The sequence below is a fragment of the Cebidichthys violaceus genome, unplaced genomic scaffold (assembly GCF_023349555.1).
Source record: "Cebidichthys violaceus isolate CVI_PGR_0920_01 unplaced genomic scaffold, fCebVio1.0.p SCAF_11, whole genome shotgun sequence".
NCBI lineage: Eukaryota > Metazoa > Chordata > Actinopteri > Perciformes > Stichaeidae > Cebidichthys > Cebidichthys violaceus.
Genome location: NW_027176274.1, coordinates 5129567 through 5150803, shown reverse-complemented (window position 1 = coordinate 5150803; position 21237 = coordinate 5129567). Strand labels below are relative to the sequence as shown.

General features: G+C 41.5%; 1 protein-coding gene across 1 annotated transcript in view; it reads right to left on the bottom strand.

Annotated features, from left to right (window-relative positions):
* Window positions 1-3658: 3658 nt before the first annotated feature.
* Window positions 3659-21237, bottom strand: part of wnt6b (wingless-type MMTV integration site family, member 6b) — a 22063-nt gene continuing 4484 nt past the window's right edge. The window contains exons 2-4 of the mRNA XM_068701582.1: window positions 15420-15640; window positions 8398-8702; window positions 3659-7019 (exon numbers count right to left, since the gene is read on the bottom strand). Coding sequence (XP_068557683.1) covers window positions 6558-7019; window positions 8398-8702; window positions 15420-15640 — 988 coding nt within the window. The 3' untranslated portion in view covers window positions 3659-6557. The remainder of the gene's footprint in view (window positions 7020-8397; window positions 8703-15419; window positions 15641-21237) is intronic.

The window sequence follows — 21237 nt, the reverse complement described above, 5'->3', positions numbered from 1 at the left end:
TTGTTGTCTCAATGCCTTGTTGTGTGTGTGTGTGTGTGTGTGTGTATGTGTGTGTGTGTGTGTGTGTGTGTGTGTGTGTGTGTGTGCATGCCTCTGGAATATGTCTTTTTGTGTGCGTGTGTGTGTAATTCAACTAGGGAGGTATGCAAGGTAGCAGGCACAGCCAACCCAACGCTGTGTATCCAAACCTTTATCCTTGCTTCAGAGAGAACAGTTGCATAATTATATGGGCTACAAATGTCAATAAAAATCTCTTTTTTTGCTTTTTGGCAAAAACAAACACACACACTCAAATATAAGCACACATAGTTCAAGCATAAATGGCTGCATAGGCTGAAAGCTTTAGCTGATTGAAACTGATCCACATGACTGACAGCTGTACATTATTGTAGTTTACGCTCTATTGTCAATATTTTATTATAGTGTATTTCGCTTGATTTTACTTCAGTTGATATTCATTTCCAGCAGTCCCCTCAGTCTAGGCTGAGGGGGATAGAGGTGTCGTACTCCAAGGACGCCATCTTGTGTTCAAAAACCAAAACAGCATCTCAGTCCACTATGTCTACAAATACATCATCCAACAGAACAAAGGTAGTAAAATTGTTCTAAAAATGCTTATTACTGTATTACTGTTTTGGTGTCATAAATAATGCCTAAACAGATATATACTGTATGTTACATAATTCTTCGGTTAAACACCGCAGCAGCTCACATGTTACAGGTCAAAGGTCTTATTTAAGGACACCTTCATGTCTGTATGTCTGCTGTGTAGAGGGAGTATTTCCTACTCATCCCCAAATGGAAAAGATGCTTTGTACGCTGACCAAAAGTTGCCCATGCACATGTGTACACACATTAGCAAGCTGGTTGTCTGCTTCCCATCAAGGCATTCCACGACTGTTGTTGCACAAACAACCATGTTTATTGTCTCTGCCCTAAAGAGGAAGAGACCTGCCTCGTCTTCACATGGGAACACCGAGCCAACGCAGCCACTGTGGACGGCAGCCCCCACTCTATCTCCCACAAACCTCTGGCGGCCATGTTTTCACAACCCAAGATAACAGAGAGAAGGCGAGAAAACAGTTACGGAGTTTGATGAATGACACAATCGCGAGGAAGATGTGATGGAGAGAGAGAGAGAGAGGATGTGGGACAGATGCTGGGAGATTTGGGGGGGGGGTGAAAGAGATGAGTAAAAGATACATTGCGAGGTCATCTCAATGTTTATCCACCCACGACAATGATGTGGGTCAATGAGTGTTTCTCAAGGCACCGAGTGTTGTTTCAGGATGTTGCAATGATGACAGGTTCCTCGATGAAAGCGCTCATATTTTCTCATAAAGTGCATTTCTCAAGGAGGGGGATTTTGCCAAAATACATTTTAAAATGAAACTAGCTCAGCTTTATCTGCACAGTAATTTGTCTGACTTAACACTCGACTCACCTCGCGTTCAGGGAACAACCCACGGCATGATAAGTCATACTCTGGATGTGTTTTGCTGTACGGTAAATGTCATTTAAGGGCCCCGAGGCAAGCTGTGCCTAAAAGGCGGAGATGCAGTGTTTTGCACAAAATGGACTATTAAATCTCACAGCACTGGCAGCCTAGTTGGGTGGCCTGTGGAACTTAGGCAGCAGCTGAGCCATCACCTCCGGGGCCTGCATTAACTCATAAAGATCACTGTCTCTTCCAAACACACTGAGCCAAAGTGGAGGTCATGCATGTTCATGCGGATGTGTGCAAATGTGAGAATGTGTCTCTATCTTAAAAGCATGAAAAATGATACTTTTAGTGCACATTTCATTTATAAAAGAAGTAAGCTTGCTTCATTTCACGGTCTGAATTAAACACGTGTGTGTGTGTGTGTGTGTGTGTGTGTGTGTGTGTGTGTGTGTGTGTGTGTGTGTGTGAGTCTCCCACTCCTATAATTACCATCATTGGTATCAGATGAAACCCCACACAGAGTTGATCTCGAGATGTGCCCTTTGTGTAAGCAACATCTCACTGCTAGATTGATGGAGAATTGGTGGAGTTCACACAAATGGAGGAGCATTATAGTGTCGGGTTACCTCTAAGTTCTCTCTCTCTCTCTCTCTCACTCTCTCTCTCTCTCTCTTTCTCGTTATCTACTCAGTCGTTGCCTCCTTTCCCCTTTCCTTCATTAATAATTTTCCCTCCCTTGTCGCTCATTTCCCTGCAAAGGCCCACCCATTTCTCATTTTTATATAAGCTCATCCCTCCATGTTCTAGCTCTCTTCTTGTTTTTTCGCAAGTGAACACAAACACACACATGTACAGGAAATGCATGGTAAATAAAATCAGCAGACCACCTAGACTCCACTGTAGGAGATAAGAAATAGGAGGACTCTACTTATCTGACTGATTTACGGAAATGACAGCAAACACTATAGATCCATTTACAGTGGCAACCCTTCATTAATACTTTGTGGGAGAGTGCATTTGTGTGTGTGTGTGTGTGTGTGTGTGTGTGTGTAGGCACTTAACCGTCATTGTAGGTGGAGACACAACTCAACTCTAATAGGGACAATGTTGCATTCCTCAGGCACTATTTCTTTCTCAGAGGGACACATGGAAAAATTCTAACCTGGCCGCGCACCCTCACACACACTGACAAAGACAGACACATGCAGCCACATGCACACAGATGTCGACAGACAACCATATTTATACCAATGCTCTAATAAATCTATCTGCTCACTTGTCTATTTTCTCTGGCTTTGCCCATGCAGCACTGAATGCCTGCTCAGCTTAAAGACAGAGGGAGAGGAGAGGACAGGAGAGGAGAGGACAGGAGAGGAGAGGACAGGAGAGGAGAGGAGAAGAAAGGAAAGGAGAGTAGAGGAGAGGAGAGGAGAGGTGAGGAGAGGAGAGGAGAGGAGAGGAGAGGAGAGGAGAGGGCGAAGGAGCTACAGTAGGGGGATATAGGAGCAGGCGAGAGCCCCCTGGCATTTTCCTGTTCTTTGGCCTACCTCTCCATGTCTTAAACACAACTGCTGGCCCGACTCTGCTACACACCTACGTGCAACAAATTCCTGGAAAATATGAACTTGTGTCAACTTGTAGAGCTCAAAACTAATGCAGGTCGACTCTTTTTCCCCCTCCTTGTCTTTTCATTTCTACAGAATAAATACCTCAAAACAACACGTCTTTTTGCTGAGTGGCAAAAATAATCTAATCAAAGCAGAAGTGTGGACAGGATCTAGTTTGGTGATAATCATCACTGAAGTGAAAACCTTATATAAAATAAATTATACATTCAAACAATGCCTGGGAGAACTCCGAGAGGAAAAAGTGCGATAAGATGTAATGAAATTAGTCTGTACATTGTGTCAGGTTGAAATCTTGTATTTGTGATGCTTCTCCTCGCAGGATATATGATTTATATATATGATGACAGGTTTGATGTGGAATATTTGTGTCAGGATTGGACCAGGATAGACCAATATAAAGTTTAAACTAGCGTAACACACAACATATACTGAGATTAAATATGCTATCCAACAAATTCATTTTTTCTGTAGTTTTTGACACAGCTTATTTTAAGTCTACCGGAATGTGTTTAAATGGTTCAAATAATGAATTTGTGCACACATACTATACAATTCATGGAAAGAATGAGATTAAATAAAAAAAACAGAATGTTTTACCTTTTATTTGAATAGTGTTTTGATTGTGCGTCACACACAGTAGTTGTACGCTAAATGAAAATGCAACAGAACATCTAGATATGAAATGATTTCTGAAGAATACAAAAATGAAGAGCATAACAAAATGTGAAGCAAACAAAATGCCTTTGAATGGATAACAGAATGATGGTTAGTTGCTGACACACAACTTAGTTGGCCGAAGATGGGTTGCATTATGTAGTTGTCACTGAGGTGTTTTATTGTTTCCATTCTGGTACAAATGCTTTAATCTGCTCCTTCCTTTTGCTCCCTTTTGCTACATGCTGTTGTTTCCCACCAAACAGTTAAGGTATTTACTAAAAGTACTTTGAATTTGCTTAATTTAACATATGCAGGTATTGAATGGTCTTAGGTCCACATCACTCGACAGATCAGATAGAGACGTTCACAAAGTCAGACAGCACTGAAGTCAGCCCAAAACGCTATAAATATCATATAGTGTTGCCATCACCTCATCATTCTTATTATAATAACACGATCAAAGTTGCTGGGAAACAATAACTAACTAAAAAGCATGTCATCATGATTACCACATAAACATATTTACTGGCCCTTTGGTAACAACTGCGTGTGAGAGTTGTTTTTTGTTGATCTCATTCTAATATTAAATATATGTACTATGCTCTTCATAAAAATGCTCTCAGTTGCTTGATTGCTGCAACAGTGATCATCGTAATAATGACCCATATGTTGCATTGAAATGACAAGAATGCAGTCTTGCAACGGCACATGCTAAATATAAAACTGTGGGGCCGAAAAGGCTTTTGATGAACACTCCAAAAACGATCTCTTAAACGTAAGGCTAACAGCGAATATCCACTTTGACTTAAAATGTACTGTATACTAGTGATTTTGTAACTTTGAAAGTAACTGTGTAAGTATGTAACGGCCAGATCTGAACAATGATAGCTTCCAGAAACACAAACTTCACCAACTGTAAAATCAAAACAGGCCGATTCTGAACCCACACACTCAGAGACCACAGCAGAGACAACAGCCTCATCAGAACAAGTGGAGGCAATGTATTATTATAGTTCAGTATACTTACTCTACATTGTCTGGTAATAAAACGTGAGTGTAAATGAGACGACAGGTTTATGGGGAACATACTTCCTCTGAATATGAGCAAATATAAGATCTTGTCTGCCTCACACAGAGGCAGAGAGTCAAAGAGCAGTGTGCTTTTAATAACCAACATAATGCAGTTTAATGTCAGACAGCAACTTGATTGAAGATATAGGCCTATAAAAGGTACTGTCAACTGAAGGATACGGTGATAACTGGCCAACCTGCACAAACACATACTCAACACGTTCTCTCAAACACACACACACACACACACACACACACACACACACACACACACACTGCATATACAGTATCAAACAAAAGCTAACATCCAAAGTGCATTATTACATTAGCCCTGTATATCATAACAGATAAACAAAATACATTATATACAGTTTCTCGATACCAAACAATGAAATGTGAATAAAGGTTTCTCTTTTGGTTTAATAGAAACAAACAACCGCAAAAGGTTTTATTGCCAAGCTATTGAGAAAGTCCACGGCAGCCATCGTATCCAAAGTGCTTCTGAGAGAGGTGGAAGTGAGTAGTCTTGTCATCATATCTTTATATAAATAACAGTCTTTGCTGGCAGGCCAAGTCCACACCTGCAAAACATGGTGTTGACAGCATTCTTCAAATATGATAATGTGATACCATTTCCCTTTTTAGTTTATTTTTGATGCAGTAGCAGAAAAAAAAAAATCAAGATCCGCATTGTTTGTATTTGATGTTTGAAATTTACTTAAAGCTACAGTTAATGTAACTGAGAGATACTTAGAACAACATTTTTAAGATTTGTGGTAAAATGTAAAGATTCTCTGTTTATTGCTCATGTCTAATTAATATCGGGGCTTAATCTTTCTATGATCCTGTAGATCTGACAGACGTAAAATAACGGACAACACAATAAAGAATCGTCAGAGACTCAAACGTTTCATGATAGTCAGTGTGGCCCTCATAGATTAGCAGCCAATTTATACAATTGATCGTTTGCTAAACCTCTCCCATATTAGCAATTGTCCAATCATAGCTCAGCAGCCATAACCGGGAATGACAGGTCTGTCAAGCCTAGGGTTTCTCCGCATGCTGACATGATGTGCATGGGGCTGTAGTAGGAGTGATGCTCTGCATATAAAGAGTTTGTTTTTCTGAAACCCAAAAGAAAAGAGTAAAAGTGTAAAGAATGGATTACTCCAATGAAGGATGCAATTGTTGGCATGCTTTCTACCTACAGTCCAGGCCAAGGAGCATTTTTTCAAGACGGGGCTTAGGGAATGGACAGTTATGGGAATTCCATAACCAAATCAGGTGCATCAGCACAAGGTGAAGTCTGAAACGCTTTGGCTTTAACTGGCAGCTAACAACAAGCAGTGTTGTTTAACTGGTGGTGGAATTGACACCAAGAAACCTCCTCTTTCCATTCAGAAAAATACATATTTTGACATTCTTTGGTCCTTTTTCATGAACAAGAAAAAGAAAAATAGGTAGCTCAGAAACAAACATGTTCTCTATTTGACTTCCTTTAGTCCCCCTGCCTTTGTTTCCATGTGGTTGCATTCAAATCCACATTCCTGGGAATCAAGAAGCCAGAACTATGATAAAATGCTATTTAAAATGAACATTTTTCGGGGCACTATCTGAATGTGACTGGTGCAAAAACAAAAGGATCACCATGAAAATCCAAATCTTTTCCTTCTTTCACACCAGCCAAACTAAAGCAAAAAACCTCCAAATGTAACAGAAGTAACAAAGTCATATTGACTGCTGTCAACCTCAGTTCATCAGTGACAGAGACTAAGCTCTTTTCGGACCAAGCATTTCTTGCACTGGACCACACAGCACCAGTGGAAACGACACAGACAGTTCTCCTCCAACACCACTGTTTCCTCCCGGTAGCCGCGCTCGCAGCACAGCAGGTCGCAGCCGCTGATGTCCATGGCTGTGCTGTTGCACATGCGCCCCCGTGTCCCGAGCGAGCCAGTTTTCCGATTTGCAAGGCAGAAATCGGGCGACTCATCGGAGTAGATCAGATCCTGCTTGTCCGGTGGCTTAATGTTCTGGCCGACAGGGATCAGGGTCTTGCCGTCGTTGCCGCCCATCACCTTGGAGGCACCGTTGAAGCGCTCCAGCAGTCGGTCGCCCACCTCACGGAAATGAGGCATCTTTTTCCAGCACGTGCGCAAGGTGCACGACCCCGACAGACCGTGACACTTGCACTCTGTCCGCATGTAGAGCTTCACCGCCTGGGAAGGGGAGAGTGGGTGGAGGGGTTGGTGGGTGTAAGGTTATGGGTGGCAGGGGAAAGCAGAGAGGTGAAGGAGGTAAATGGGCGATAAATAAGAAGAAAGAGAGATGGTTGATCAAACAGAAGGAAGAGGACAAAGGAAACTTTTAAACTCGCACTCTGAAGTGAAGCAGGACAAATGACAAGTTCTCTAAAGAAGTTATTTATTGTTGTGTTTTCATAGTATATCACAGAAAAGGCCACTGGATCACACACACACACACACACACACACACACACACAAATACACACACTGATAGATAGGTAAGATAAAAGCAGACGCTATTCAGAAGGAATTTAACTCCCCAACCCCCCTCTCCCTCCATGTTGCCTCTGGCCTTCCTACATCTAACAAGCCTTGACAACAGATCATTCACTTATACTGCACATAATTAACCCATCACACACGCCTGTTCAGACACACACACACACACACACACACACACACTTGCAAAACGTGTATACGAGTATGCACGCATGCTTGCACATAAATAGACATTTGCATGCATCACAACACACTTATTTCTCAACCTCTGGGCATTTGTGTGCAGGTTTCTCCTTTTGTTCAAATGGTTTGTTCGCTAATGCTACACTTGGATTAAGTCCCAAAATCCTCCCCTCTTCTCTCTACCTGCCTTTGACCCCAACCAAAGTGAACTTTGTGACTCTGTGTTTTGCTTGTGTGTGTGTGTGTGTGTGTGTGTGTGTGTGTGTGTGTGTGTGTGTGTGTCAACATTTCTGCAAGAGGGTGTAACAAACTGGGACGCAACACTGACAGCTAAAAGTAAATGTGATCTGGAAGATTTACCGAGCTATATTTCAAACGAACGTAATTAACTACTCTCCAAAGCTGCTACTTTATCTCCACTCTTTCGGTAGCACGTAGAGTTGTCGAGGCCATACTTCACTCGGCAGCTCATACGGGCAACAAAGAGGAACTTTAAACTTCTACAAGGGCTATGGAAACATTAGAAGCTACCTGCCTCGGAGGCTTGAAAACAAAATGTGTGGCACGCTCTTGTTTTTGTGTTCCAGAAACCTGATTCTTGTTAGAATATCAGCTTACGCCGCTACACATATATGGCTGGGGGCGATGTCTTTCTCTTTTGCGTGTTCGTGGAATGATGGAACATTCCACAGGACAGGCAACACCTTTGCTGCTAAAATCTTTGAGAGTTAAGTGAAATATCATACACTGGTGTTTACAGTACAGCACAGTAGCAGTTCGAAAAAACTGTTTTTGTTCACACATACAGTTGTGTTCAATCTATTTCGTACTCTACCCATTCAAGATGTAAACAGAAACTGCACAGAAATAGTGAGGCTCAGTTTCTTACCAGCCGCCCAGCCTCGTTGTTGTGCAGGTCAACGAGCGTCCTGATGTCACTCTTGCCCCTTCTTCTCTTGGCATCCATAAACTGTTTCGACTTTTCATAACCAAACTCCACATCATCTCCGCAGCCCCCCCACTCCCACTTGACTCCGTCTCCAGTGGGGGAGGATGAGGACGGCCTCGGAGGTGCTCTGTTCCTGGTCGCCTCACAGCCACACAGCAGGAGGTCTCCCATGCTGCAGGCCTGGGTCACGGCGTGGGTCACACCGGCCGCCGTGATGGCATAAACAAACGCCGTCTCCCTGATATCTATGATACAAGGAACGAGGGAAAAGAGGGGGTTTAGTTTATTGATTGGTTCCCAAGTTTGGTTGGCACACAAGTCCCCGAAATACAGGATAAACTGATATCTGATGTTATTGAGAATTCTGTTATGATTTCACCACAACTGAAAGGGATAATTCATAATCCAAACGTAAACAGGCACAACATCAGAAGTCAAAACAGAGGGTTTGAACTTGCTAGCTAAGCTAACCAGCAAATATACATCTTCCCAAAATTTTAGACTTTAAGTTGGAAACATTTTTTAAACAGGAGGTTGAAAAAAGGGCCATCATTTGGAAAATAGAATAAGTCATCCAAATATGCAAATGCACACAGGCATTTACTTTTTTCAATTCAACCCTTTCAGCATTTTCATTATGACACAGTGACACGCCCATGGTAAATACCTACACATTACACACACCATGGTCAGACATCTGTTGATCATACTCATCCTCAATCAATCCCAGGATAACAACTGGGAGAAAAGACAGCCCTACAAATGGCAGACGCTAGTTTCCATCCATCCATCCAGTCATCCATGCTTCTGTCCCTCCATCAAGTCCGTTAATATCGCAGCCATGTGGAACAGGATAAAAGCACCTTTCTCTCAATCCTCGTCCATTACTACGATCTCAAGCGCCATTGGATTTGCGGTGCTGAGAGGATGTCTATTATCCCTCTGTCATTCACACACCACAGCTGATGGTGTATTTTGGGTGCAGAGCTTAACACTCCTGGCTGAAGGCATGTCCAACCACAACTGCAAATTGATCGTCTGTCCTTGCCGGAGGCTTCAGCATCATTCTCTTTATGCACAGTTATTGCAGAATCTCAGAGACCTACTTGGCTGACTATCTTGCGCATTCTTTGTCCTCTTTGTCCAGTTATGAAAAACAAATCTTTATTGAACCAGAAAAACCACAACATCTTAAACCTCAAATCAATTTTAACCGCCGTGTTTAGTTACTGGGACTGAACCAAGCATTGCTTCGGCACAAAATAGTCCTAAAAACAATACAGCTGGTGATATTCTCTATTTTTATCATTATGAGAAAATCGAATGAAAAAAAAAAAAAAAACAACGCGTCAAATACAAGCGCTTGGTCAGTGTCTGTAAGCTTCATTCTATGATGCTCTAGGTACCCACCTAGCACCAGTGTTGGATGTGTCAGGGACAGTGTGTCGGTTTCCACTCGTTACATGCATAGTGTCTTTTCAAAATAAATTTCGGTTTAGGTTTAGGCACCAAAACCACTTAAATAGGTTTTGGAAAAGAGCGTGTTTTATGTTAACTTGACTGATGACTCATGTGACTGAAAAGTGAGACATACATTTGTCACCTTTTATTGCTGTTTCTATTTCTTCAGTAGAACCCAATGGGCTTGGGGAGACAGATAATGCTTTGTTTGTTGACAATAAGTCTGTGTAAATTTTGCCTAGAAACAAGCAAGCAGAGGGAATTGTTCAGGACATTGATGATTTCAATGGCAGAACTCTGCCTAGATTGATGATGAACTAGGGACTGAGTATATGCGTGTGTGTGTGTGTGTGTGTGTGTGTGTGTGTGTGTGTGTGTGTGTGTGTGTGTGTGTGTGTGTGTGTGTGTGTGTTAGAGAGAATGAGAGGGAGAATAGCCACTTAGCAAGACTAAGGGAAGGACTTTTAAGAGCTGGAAGGCGGTGAGCGTGCAGTCACCACCGTCAACACTGCCAACTCCATATCGCATGATTCAGTGAATGGGATTCATTAGGAACAGTAACACACACATACACACACACACACACACACACACACACACACAGAATGGGTGGCGTGCGACGAGACATGCACACCCCAGCATGCCGTGATATCAATACCAGCTGTACACCCCAACACCCAGATATGTCTCCAATACAGGCAAATATGTGTACGTTTGTGTGCATGTTTAAGCAATTTAAAGCATTTATGACATTACACAAATAGTCAGTTGTCAAATGTTTTGTGCGTCTTATTTTGATGTTTGTTAAATGAACGAGTTCTGTGGATTTTTGATCTGCATTGTTTGGGATTTGCTGCGGTTGATTGCAGAAAAAATAAATCACTTAAATTAGTTTGTGAGTGACTTTAGATGTGTATGGCGGTGCATGCACAGCTACAGCTCTACTTCTGCATGTAGCTCAGTCAAGACCACACCTTGCTGCTCCTGCTGTTCAGCACAATATGGCTGAGATTTTCAGGAGCAGCAACATACTCAAATCAAGATGTGTCATTCTCCAAAACCTCCCTGGATGTATTAAGAGTCACATGTGTGAATCATCAGAACACAACTCAATATTAGTTCAATATGGTGATAGCTACACGAGCGGTGGCCAAACAAGCGGAGAGCATGCCCAGATGTCCAGCGAAACAGTGCATCTACAGTAGTACAAGAAGTCTGCATGAAGGAAAATATCACAATGAACAACATGATTATCAACCAAATAATTATCACGGAAATTGTTATTTTGGTTTATTAAAAAAATATCAGTAACCAGGAGCAAAATATCATCAAACAAAAAATGGACAAAAAGAGAGAGTCAAACAAGAGAGAGTTAGAGGAAATAAAGCTAATAGAGGGTTGAAAAAATATTGTTATGCATAAAAGAAGCTATCAGAAATCAGATTATTTGAGGCCCCCCTGTTTCATATCTTCCTCGGAGACATGAATTCCAAACAAATTCTCTGCCACGGCGGGTGTCTGGGCCTGTCTACGGCTGCTTCTAATTCAAGAAGGCCCTTCTGCAGGAATTAACACATTTAAGACTTTGACTATAAGTGTATGGGATGTAAAAACTAAAAGCAGTTCAATATAAAATCATCTCACAGCCCATATAAGCATAGTGTAATACAAATAATTCAAAAGTATGTCTATATATATATATATATATATATATATATATATATGTTTTCTCAGGGAAAGGTGTTCATTCTGAGGATCGTCTCTTTGGTGACTAGGTTCAACTAGTGGTCACATTATCTGCTTTTTCATAACAGGAGCATGCAGTGAGGACACTAGATGACTGCAATGCATCCTGCAGCATCTAGTGTGCCAGAAGGTCTTTGGAAGAAGTCTGTCTGTTTTGGCTATGGCTTCCTGTGAGCACCTTCATATTAGGTGATATCAGGCAATCACCAATCTGTAAATGTAAAGAAACCGTGAGCTAAGTAAACTATAGTTGACAAATAGTACAACATGAAGGAAATCAATCCAAGATAATGGAGCCAAAGAGTTCATATGTTGTCAATGTGGCTCAGGAGTTAGAGTGGGTTGTCAACATATCGGAGGTTTGGTGGTTGGATCCTCGGCTCCTCCTGTCACAATGTCAAAGTGTCCTTGGACAAGATACTGTCTTTGGACTCTGTCATCAGTTTTTTATATTTATTTTATTTTAAATTGATTTAACCAGGAAAAGCGTCATTGGGATTAAAAACCTAATTTTCAAGGTGTTTCAGACATATAAAAGCAGTTACAGACAACTTGAGTAAACCAAGAAAATAAGACTCTGGTCATCATACCCTAGATCACATAGGGCATTGGTGTACACAAAGCACTATTATGTGTAATTTAAGAGGAAATGGATGAAGTGTTTTTACATTTTAACCCTGTTGAAGACCTTTAATCCTCTCTGTGAGGCTACATCCTAACCACTGTGCCATCCTAGCGTGACAGCTCATATTTGTTCAACAGATTTCTGGTTCGAGTTACTGCTCACAAGTGGGATTATTACAAACTGGGCCACGAAAGAAATGACGTACAGGTGAAGAAACCAACACACTTCTTATTGATGCCAAAACCTTTAGCCGGAAAACAAAGCAGCCTGACATTCATTACTTTATTCACTTAGAGAGACACTCTCTGTGTACTTGCCTGGTTTTTGTTTAAAACGACACAGCATCACGTAAATCCAACCTTAAAAAGTGATTTTACTGTCAGCATCACTGGATCATATTGTCTAGTAAACATACAGTACAGTGGATATACTCACTTACTTTGAATAGCAGTCAAATATGAGAAAACACAAAGTGTGTAAAGGTCTAAACGTGGGTGTAGTTGTCTCTATACCTGTGTGTCTACCTGTAAAAATCATTCATGAGAAAATGTTTGACACGATTGAGCAGTACAATACTCCACACACACACACACACACACACACACACACACACACATTCTGTACACGATCTATGATGGCTTTCAAAGTACTGCAGCATCCTTTATGTGATTGACCGCATCACTGTACAGGATGCTGGCATGGCTAACAATGCCTGCCATGAGCGGAGTCTGTATGTTATTCGAACACGGCGAAGATCAAGGGGAAGAGGATGATAACTACCAATTAATGATGAGAAGCAAGATATTTGACCTTGTTTTGAAACTGAATATACGTGAAAGGTTCACGTCCAGAGGACAAAATGTTCCGTTACCGATGCAAAATGAGTTGTCATGATTGTGTCAACATGTTCATTCGTTCGCACTTGTTGCAGTAAGTGTGTGGGATGGCAGGGTTTCAGTAATGTTGTGAAATCAACTACAGCCCCTATTATATGAACACACACACACACACACGCATGCAGACACACACATTTCCACACCCCTATCTCTTCAAGTGGCTTCATGCAGAAGTGTTTTCAAGTCAAAAAGTAGACTCATGGACCATGCCACATGGAAGTCTGTGTGCATGAATCTTCAGCCATACGGCGAGAGATGTGACGTATGCAAAACCATGTTCATCATCTGAAAACATTAGAATGAAAGAAACACAAACACACATACATGCATGCCGGCTGCACAGTTCTCATCGATCCCTTCGTATCACATTACTCCACAGACAAGCTTTACGGTGCCATTAGCTAATGAACGGAAGATAGCCCGAAGATATTTTTTTCAAATTGGGGAAAGAGAAAAGGGTGTTTAAGCCAGCTTGGCTATGCTCTCAAACACCCTGTGGCTTTGTTTTTTACTGTGCAGTTATGACCCAACATAGCACACGATGGAATATTCTTAGTCTAGAAATCCAATTTAAAGTTCTACAAATGCAAACAGGGTTGCAAACAGACGTCATTACTACCATACTTACTGCATTTAGACTTCATGTTAATCAGATTAGCTATGAAGTTCCTAAACTCTACTAAAACACTTTTCCAAACATGCATGTGCACACATACACATGAATCACACGTTAGGGACTGAAGCACCTATAGAAAACTAGCTTTGGTCGGACATATTTCATCATAGTTCACTGTGCCAATGATGCAGGTGGTAAAGAGTGTCACATCTAGAGTGCTGGTTAGCACCACCTCCACCCTTTAAAGCCAGTAAAGTTTTTAAAAAAAGTTACAAAAAAATTCTGTGGGATCAAATAAGAAGCAGAATTAAAAAGCACACAGTATACTCAGGCCCAGCATGCATGGACACAGGGATGAATGGACTACGCAGACTGCACCAGCTTTCATTATGATTGTCTAATTTATCTACAAAGAAAACACCATGTCATTAAAATACTTCTATTATCAGTTAACATCTAAATAGAGGTCAATGAGTTTAAGTAAACCACTTAGAGAGGTTGAACATTAAATACAAAGGCACTTTTATTTTGATATTTAGTTCATGATAAACGGCCATTAAGAGCAGATCCAGGTAATTGAGGACAAAGGCTTCAAAACAGAGGAGCACTCTGGCATCCCTGATAGACAGGCAGGAATTTATGATTAATTGCTGGTCTATCTTCTACTGGTAGATTCTTGTCCCTTTGTTCCCTCCCTCCCTATCTTTGTGTTTGCATTTATTTTTTCCTTCATCTTTCTTTTCCTTCCAGAGACACCGGCAACACCGACAACAACATGCTTTTTAGCCATCTTATCAATTACAATTACACAGAATTACATTGAAAATGTCAGTATCCTGCCTTTGCTTTCTGATTAACATTTCATGTGTCACTTCCTTGAGACAATAATGGCAGGCAAGCACAACACTTCAGTATGCACATCTTCTAGAAATGAGACCCAACATGGATTTAATAACATGCTTGACACATTTGTTGTTGTATATTAATATCAGTTATTCCCTGTTTGTTGACTAAACACAGAGATAAAGGCTCTCTGTAGTACCAGTCAAAGAGGAGACAGGCAGCTCTCTATGAATCTAATCATACAAGAGGAAAACCAACACAGTAATTGGGGGAGACCTAGCGGTGACCCAACATCAGTTATATTACAGACTTCAAAGACCTGGAGGAAGATGTTAAGAGATCTTAAGAGCGATGTTAGGAGCAAAACGGCAATTTTAGCTGATCATTTCAAGCGTGCCCAATCTGATGAAGAGGAGAGTCAGTCAAGTGTGAATGAATACGTCTGGTCTGAAATACAACAGCTGCCCTTGTCTATTGGAGTGCCATCAGACAGGGATCTGTCCTCAAGTTGACGTAGGACCGTCAGCTGCGGTCGAGAGGTCACGGGTTCAGATCCTAAGGCACTCACGGCTGAAAAATGGGACGTGACAATATTTTCAATGTGTTCTTTAAAAACCCTGTGAAAGGTTTTTGGAAGGGCTGATGGAGACAGCCACAAAGATGATTATGGGAATTTCTAAATGGCACTCCATATTAGATAATAGGGGAAAAAGGCAGGGAAACAGAGACATGGAAGTAGTTTCCAACACTCAAAACACAGTCCTTCCTTACTCACCTTGCTGCAGTATTTTGCCAAAGTACTTGTTGTGGCTAGTGCAGTTCCACCGGCGGTACCTGAACTGGTACTGGCACTCCCTGACGCCCAGCCTGGCTCCTTTGGCTACCTCACTGACGATCTCTGGCTGAGTCTGGCACAGCTCAGCCTGCTTCCCTGCCAGACGCTTCGCCTTCCTGCAAATGCTGTTGGGGTCCATCACCAGCGGACTGCCCACCGCCCTGGAAAAGTTGAAAAATGTCAGAGAAGAGAACAATCTCTCAGTAACATGATAACAAGTTCCCGCTTTTCTTCTAGGTAAGCAACGCGTTAACTCAATCGCACAGTAAACAACGTGGCTGCACTCATCAGCAGCCACAAACCAAACGCAAGCTTGGTTCTTTCTGTGGCTGCAAAGCCTGCCAATTCTACCCACCGCTTCTTAGCTGCGGCGACAATGCCCTTCTTGAACGGGCACATGGGAGACAACAGAGCACCCAGTTACCCAGAGGCATCTTAGCTCTGACATCAGATTCACAAGTCTGTCTGTAGCTACTGGACTGCACTTGAGAACTGTGTGGTCCTCACAAAGCTGGAAGTGAAACAGTGGGACGTCTCTTAACAGACAGCCCGCTCAGAGTTGATCTTAATGCTAAGTTGATTTTGGTGAACCAGAGGGCAAGACTTTCTAGATTTCCTGATGATACAGCCTCTCGGGAGATTTTGCAGCAGTTAAAGACTTCACCGCAAAAACCACACGTATCGCTCGAATCAGCGCTGCTAAAACAATTCCCAGATTAAACCCATCGAAATGAGGTATGCACATATTATATTACTTTAAAAGAACAAAAAAAATGAATGTTTAAATGTGTGGCAAAAAAAAATAAATCAAGCTCGCCTCATGTAGTGCAAATATTTAAAACATTAAAATATATATATACATACATCTTGTATTTGATGAATACGGACCTGGATCTCCTCAATAGCTTTGACAGATGAGTGTATATAATAAAGAAATAGTTTATTCTAACTCTTAATGGGAAAGAGGGGCTTGGCTCTGCCACTTAAAAGCTCGGCCAGCATCTGTGGCCACTTCAGTGGTTTTATGAGATGACTTTATTTCCATTCTTTTCCTCCTCACCTTGCCTTAACTGTCCCCCCACTCACCCCCTTCTATGCTGTTAACTTTATGTACATTAAATTCCTTTTTTTCACATCCCCCTTCATTTACTCTCTCTTGACTCTTGACTTTAAGCCACTGAATGTCAGCAGATGTGATCCATAACTACAAGTTTTACCATGAAATGGGAGTCGAAAGGGTATGCATTGCAGAGAGAGGGAGAGCAAAAGAGCGAGAGAGAGCAAAAGACTACCTCATAGCTTTTCATTCAGCCTTGTCCCTGTTAATCGCACCGCCTGATATCATTCATCTGCTTCAAGAGTTTGTTTTAAGAAGCAGAACAAACACTCTCGCCAATCCCCTCTCCTGGCGGTCTGATACAGAGCAAGACATTTGCACACACACACACACACACACACACACACACACACACGCACACACACGCACTCCCACACACACACACACACACACACACATGCATGCATGCATATTCATCCTTGCACACTCAGTCCCTGTGTTTTTGAAGGTTTTGAAAACCAATCTATTTTTTCATTTGATAAAGCTATTTTTATGACAGACTAACATGTCAACACGCGATTGAATGAAAACACTATTCACAGGGAATCTTGTGTCAGCCTCTCAGCCAATAACATCACAAGGAAGAACCAGAGGCAACTGCCCAAATACTGTGATCCAGGGCTTAACATGAGATAACAACAGGCAGCATGGATTGCAATTCTGATTTCCATTCTAATAATTAAATTTGATTTTAAGATTAGGGGGACTACATGTACTCAATCATACAGTATGAGTCATATTATGTGGTGTATAATGTGGAAATCATAATAAAAGATAATAAGTGTATTGGCACATATGCATGCATGCACAAGAGACACACACAAACAAATATCTGAACGCACACTCCAGGGACACCCACTGGTGCATTCCTTCTATGATTATTGAGAGTGTAATGACAACATCACTATGGAAACAATGCTGTATTTTCAATACAGGTGTCATGTGTGTGTGCGGAACTTTACAACGGGTCTGTGTGTGTGTGTGTGTGTGTGTGTGTGTGTGTGTGTGTGTGTGTGTATGTGTGTGTTCTGCTCAAGTGCGTGCATGTGAAAGTAACACAGATAATGAAATCATACAGACAGTCTGTATGTGTTAATTAGCAGGTACAGATACAATACTTAGCAACGCACACTCCCTCTCAACAACCACTCATTATATACCCACTGCTCTCAGGCTGCGTGTGTGTGTGCGTGTGTGTGTGTGTGTGTGTGTGTGTGTGTGTGTGTGTGTGTGTGTGTGAGACAGAGAGAAGGATCCATTCAGGTGTATTTCGATACAGTATGAGTCGATTTTTATGGATGTGAGAGAAAGATTTAGTGTTTTGCTTGTTTGTGCGCTGGGAAGCCAGCACTGGCTGCAGCTCACAATAGCCTGCCTGGTTTTACAATGGGAGGTGTAGAGTTGTAAAACTAGTGAATGTACTGGATGACGTCTGGATGTAGTCCTGGAAGCAAAAGACAGAGACAGTTAGAGGGACAACGAGAGAAAAATTCCCTTTTTATCTCATTTTGCAAAGTGAACTGGTGAAAGAGATAAATTGCTTCTGGTGGAAGATCAGATGCAACAATATTTGAAAATGGCAATTTTTGTGTACTTATGCACTTTATAATGAACTCTGGTAATTTACATACATATTGTTTGTAATGAGTCAAAAACTGACTGATATATGACATTGTGTTAAAGAAACGTTTCTCATTGTTCAGTTTCCATGTTTGACATTTGGCTCTGGAGATAAATCCTGGAGGTTACTTTATTAGTGTGGATTTAGGACATGTCTTACATCCGTGTTAGTGTCACGGATGAATTCACATGCTGCCTTCTGCCACATCATGCAACTGAATTCACTTCAACAGTATCTTCCTAAAACTGAGCAGCTTCTGCCACGGGAAACAATGGAGAAGGACATTGGTCAGAGCAGAGAAATGAGCAATAGCAGGACTTAAAGCTGCACATTGTTTAAGTCAAATACAGGGTTTTGTGAGTTTTAACAATTAAAACAGACATCAAAGTGAGTATGGATTCAGTACTAAGTAAGTAGGTACTTCGAAAACAAAATTGTGAAACCCTTTTGACACCGTAGGGTGAAATCATCTCTTCATTTTGGTGAAAAGCTATTTTGATAATCCCCATTGGACTGTCTTCAATATAAGTTTAGAAACGGGGCATGATGGGAGGAGAAATGGGAATGAAGTATGAATCGGAAAGTGAAGCGAACTGAGGTGGAAAAGCCGGGCGATATACCCAAAAATGGGATGCAATAATTGGATGATAGGATGATAGTGAGCGGCCAGCATTCTTGCCCTTGTTTGGAGATTGGTACTTAAAAGTGTGCATCCCTGCGAAGTTGAATAGGATATGGGAATACTTTGTAGACTCCAGAAAGTGCATGTGACAGGTGCAAAGTAATTGTTTTTAATAAATTGACCAGAGCTAGAGTGGCTTAAGGAGGTTTATGTGTCTGCATAGTGAACATTACAAAAAAACCTACTTTCCACTTCTCTTCTCTCTGTTGGTTTCCATGGAGCAGTAGTGGACACAATGGTGCACTGAATAGCGTCCTTTGCCTTTCGTACTGAATACTATATACAACTGTTAGCCTCACTCAAATCTTACTAACATCATGTTTGTCTCCTGCTCCATGGCCTTCTGCAGCATCAATGAAGATAAAAAATACTATCTACTGCATCATATGAAGATGAACGTCCCCCTGTTAAAGCTCAGAATGGGATGCTTCAAGAGGATGCATGCATACACACAAATGCAGTTTGCATACAAAATCCTTCATATACAGTACCCACAAGCAGACACATTCACTGCTGGGCAGGCAGAGATAAAAGCAGACTCGCAGAAGGAACTACACGGCCAGACAGTAATCATATCCTCTTCATGCAAAGTGCCACTGTCATTTATGAAACATCTCTTGAAAAGATAAGTGCAAAACACCATCCAGGACGTGCAGCCATTGATATTATCAGGGGCTTTAAAAACACTGATTCGCATGAATAGTTCTTCATGATGATAAAGTCCTGAGACAGAGACGGGGGGTGGGTCGTACAGTAAGAGATAAAACAAGACAAAGCGACAAAAATACCCAAAATACTCCAACATTGAGCGATAGCGGGTCTGTCCATGCTGCTAACACTTTTGACAAGTTAACAAGTAATCCAATCCAAACCCTTGTGCTTGCTTGTATTGCTTGAAACATCTAAATAAGATCATATCAGTGATAAGTTTTGTTTGTTTTTCATATTGTGGCTGACAATTGGGTACAAAACACCCCTGAGGTTTCATAGAAATAAAAGCCTCATTCAGTGTGTTCTGAGCCCAAAGGTGCGTCAGAAAGAGATTAAAGATCGGTGCTCAAAGCGACCTCAGGTTTCATTAAGGATCTCACGGCACCATAGATAAAGTGCTGTACTGTACGAGGCCCTTCTTTTTTTTTCACTCCGCCCACGAATGAGTGAATTTCATCCCTCCTTAATCCCTCAAGTATGCTGGAGATGAAGACAGTCACGACAAGCGCTAGTCTGAGACGCCAGTGTGAGAGAGAATAAGAAAGAGGGTCAACGAGAGACAGCTAAAGAGGGGGTGTGTGTAGAGACGGAGACAGATGGTGGGGGTTCAGTGTGAGATAACAATGAGATACAAAGAGATAAAGCACTGATAGAATTATCAAGAAACTGAGAGGAAAATTGAAACACGCGTTCAATTTGTCTGGCGTCCCAAAAACACAAGATTGAAAATGGATGGCAACAAATTCAGCTCCTTGCCAGCGTCCCGACAGTCTGTGTGCCCTCAATAACTGCTCACTTGTTTTTCTGACCCTGCAGTCTGGGACACGTCAATCACTTTCAGACACGTCTGATCATGTTGTTTTTGCTGACGTAAAAACAAGATCGAGAACAATGGAGTTTGTCTCAATGAAATGCTTCAGCACTCGTGAAATGTAATGCACCCAATTTAAATAGCAGCAATAAAGTGTGACCAAAGGGGAAACCAACAACACCAAACCAATTTTACATGAGGAAAACATTCACAAAGTTTGCTCTGTTGTTACAACCTGGTACAGTGGCACACCCAACAGCAAAGACAACCAAAAAGTACAAATTGTCCAAGAGTGGATATATTCAGATGAAAAGTAGGGGTTGGAAATGTGCATGGATGTTTGTGGGGCTCAGCAATAACTATGATATATAAAGCAGAGCTGGTGCTATATTGGTTAAGACAAATGTAGTATTAATGGCTTGAAAAGTACATTAAAGTTGGTCAAATTGGTGTCTGACTAAGGGGATTCCACCTGTAGCTTTGCTTACTGTGTTAACTGTATAATTGTGCCAATAATATGACATTTACTGCATCATCATGACAGTCTTTAACACATATGTTCAACACTTACGGATATGGGAGACCACACACGTTGGCAAGCGTGTCTTGTTCTACAAGTTATGCCATGAAAAAAAGTTTTCCGATGAGACATCTGCTTTTGTGTTTTTCAATTTGAAGCTATAATTTGGCGTGTTCACCATTTCAGGCGAAATGACATGTGAGAACGGATCAGAACACTGTACAATGAGTAACATATAACAGCAACATGGAAAAGAACAAGAAAGAACTCCAAACTGCACACAGTAGCAACTTCTA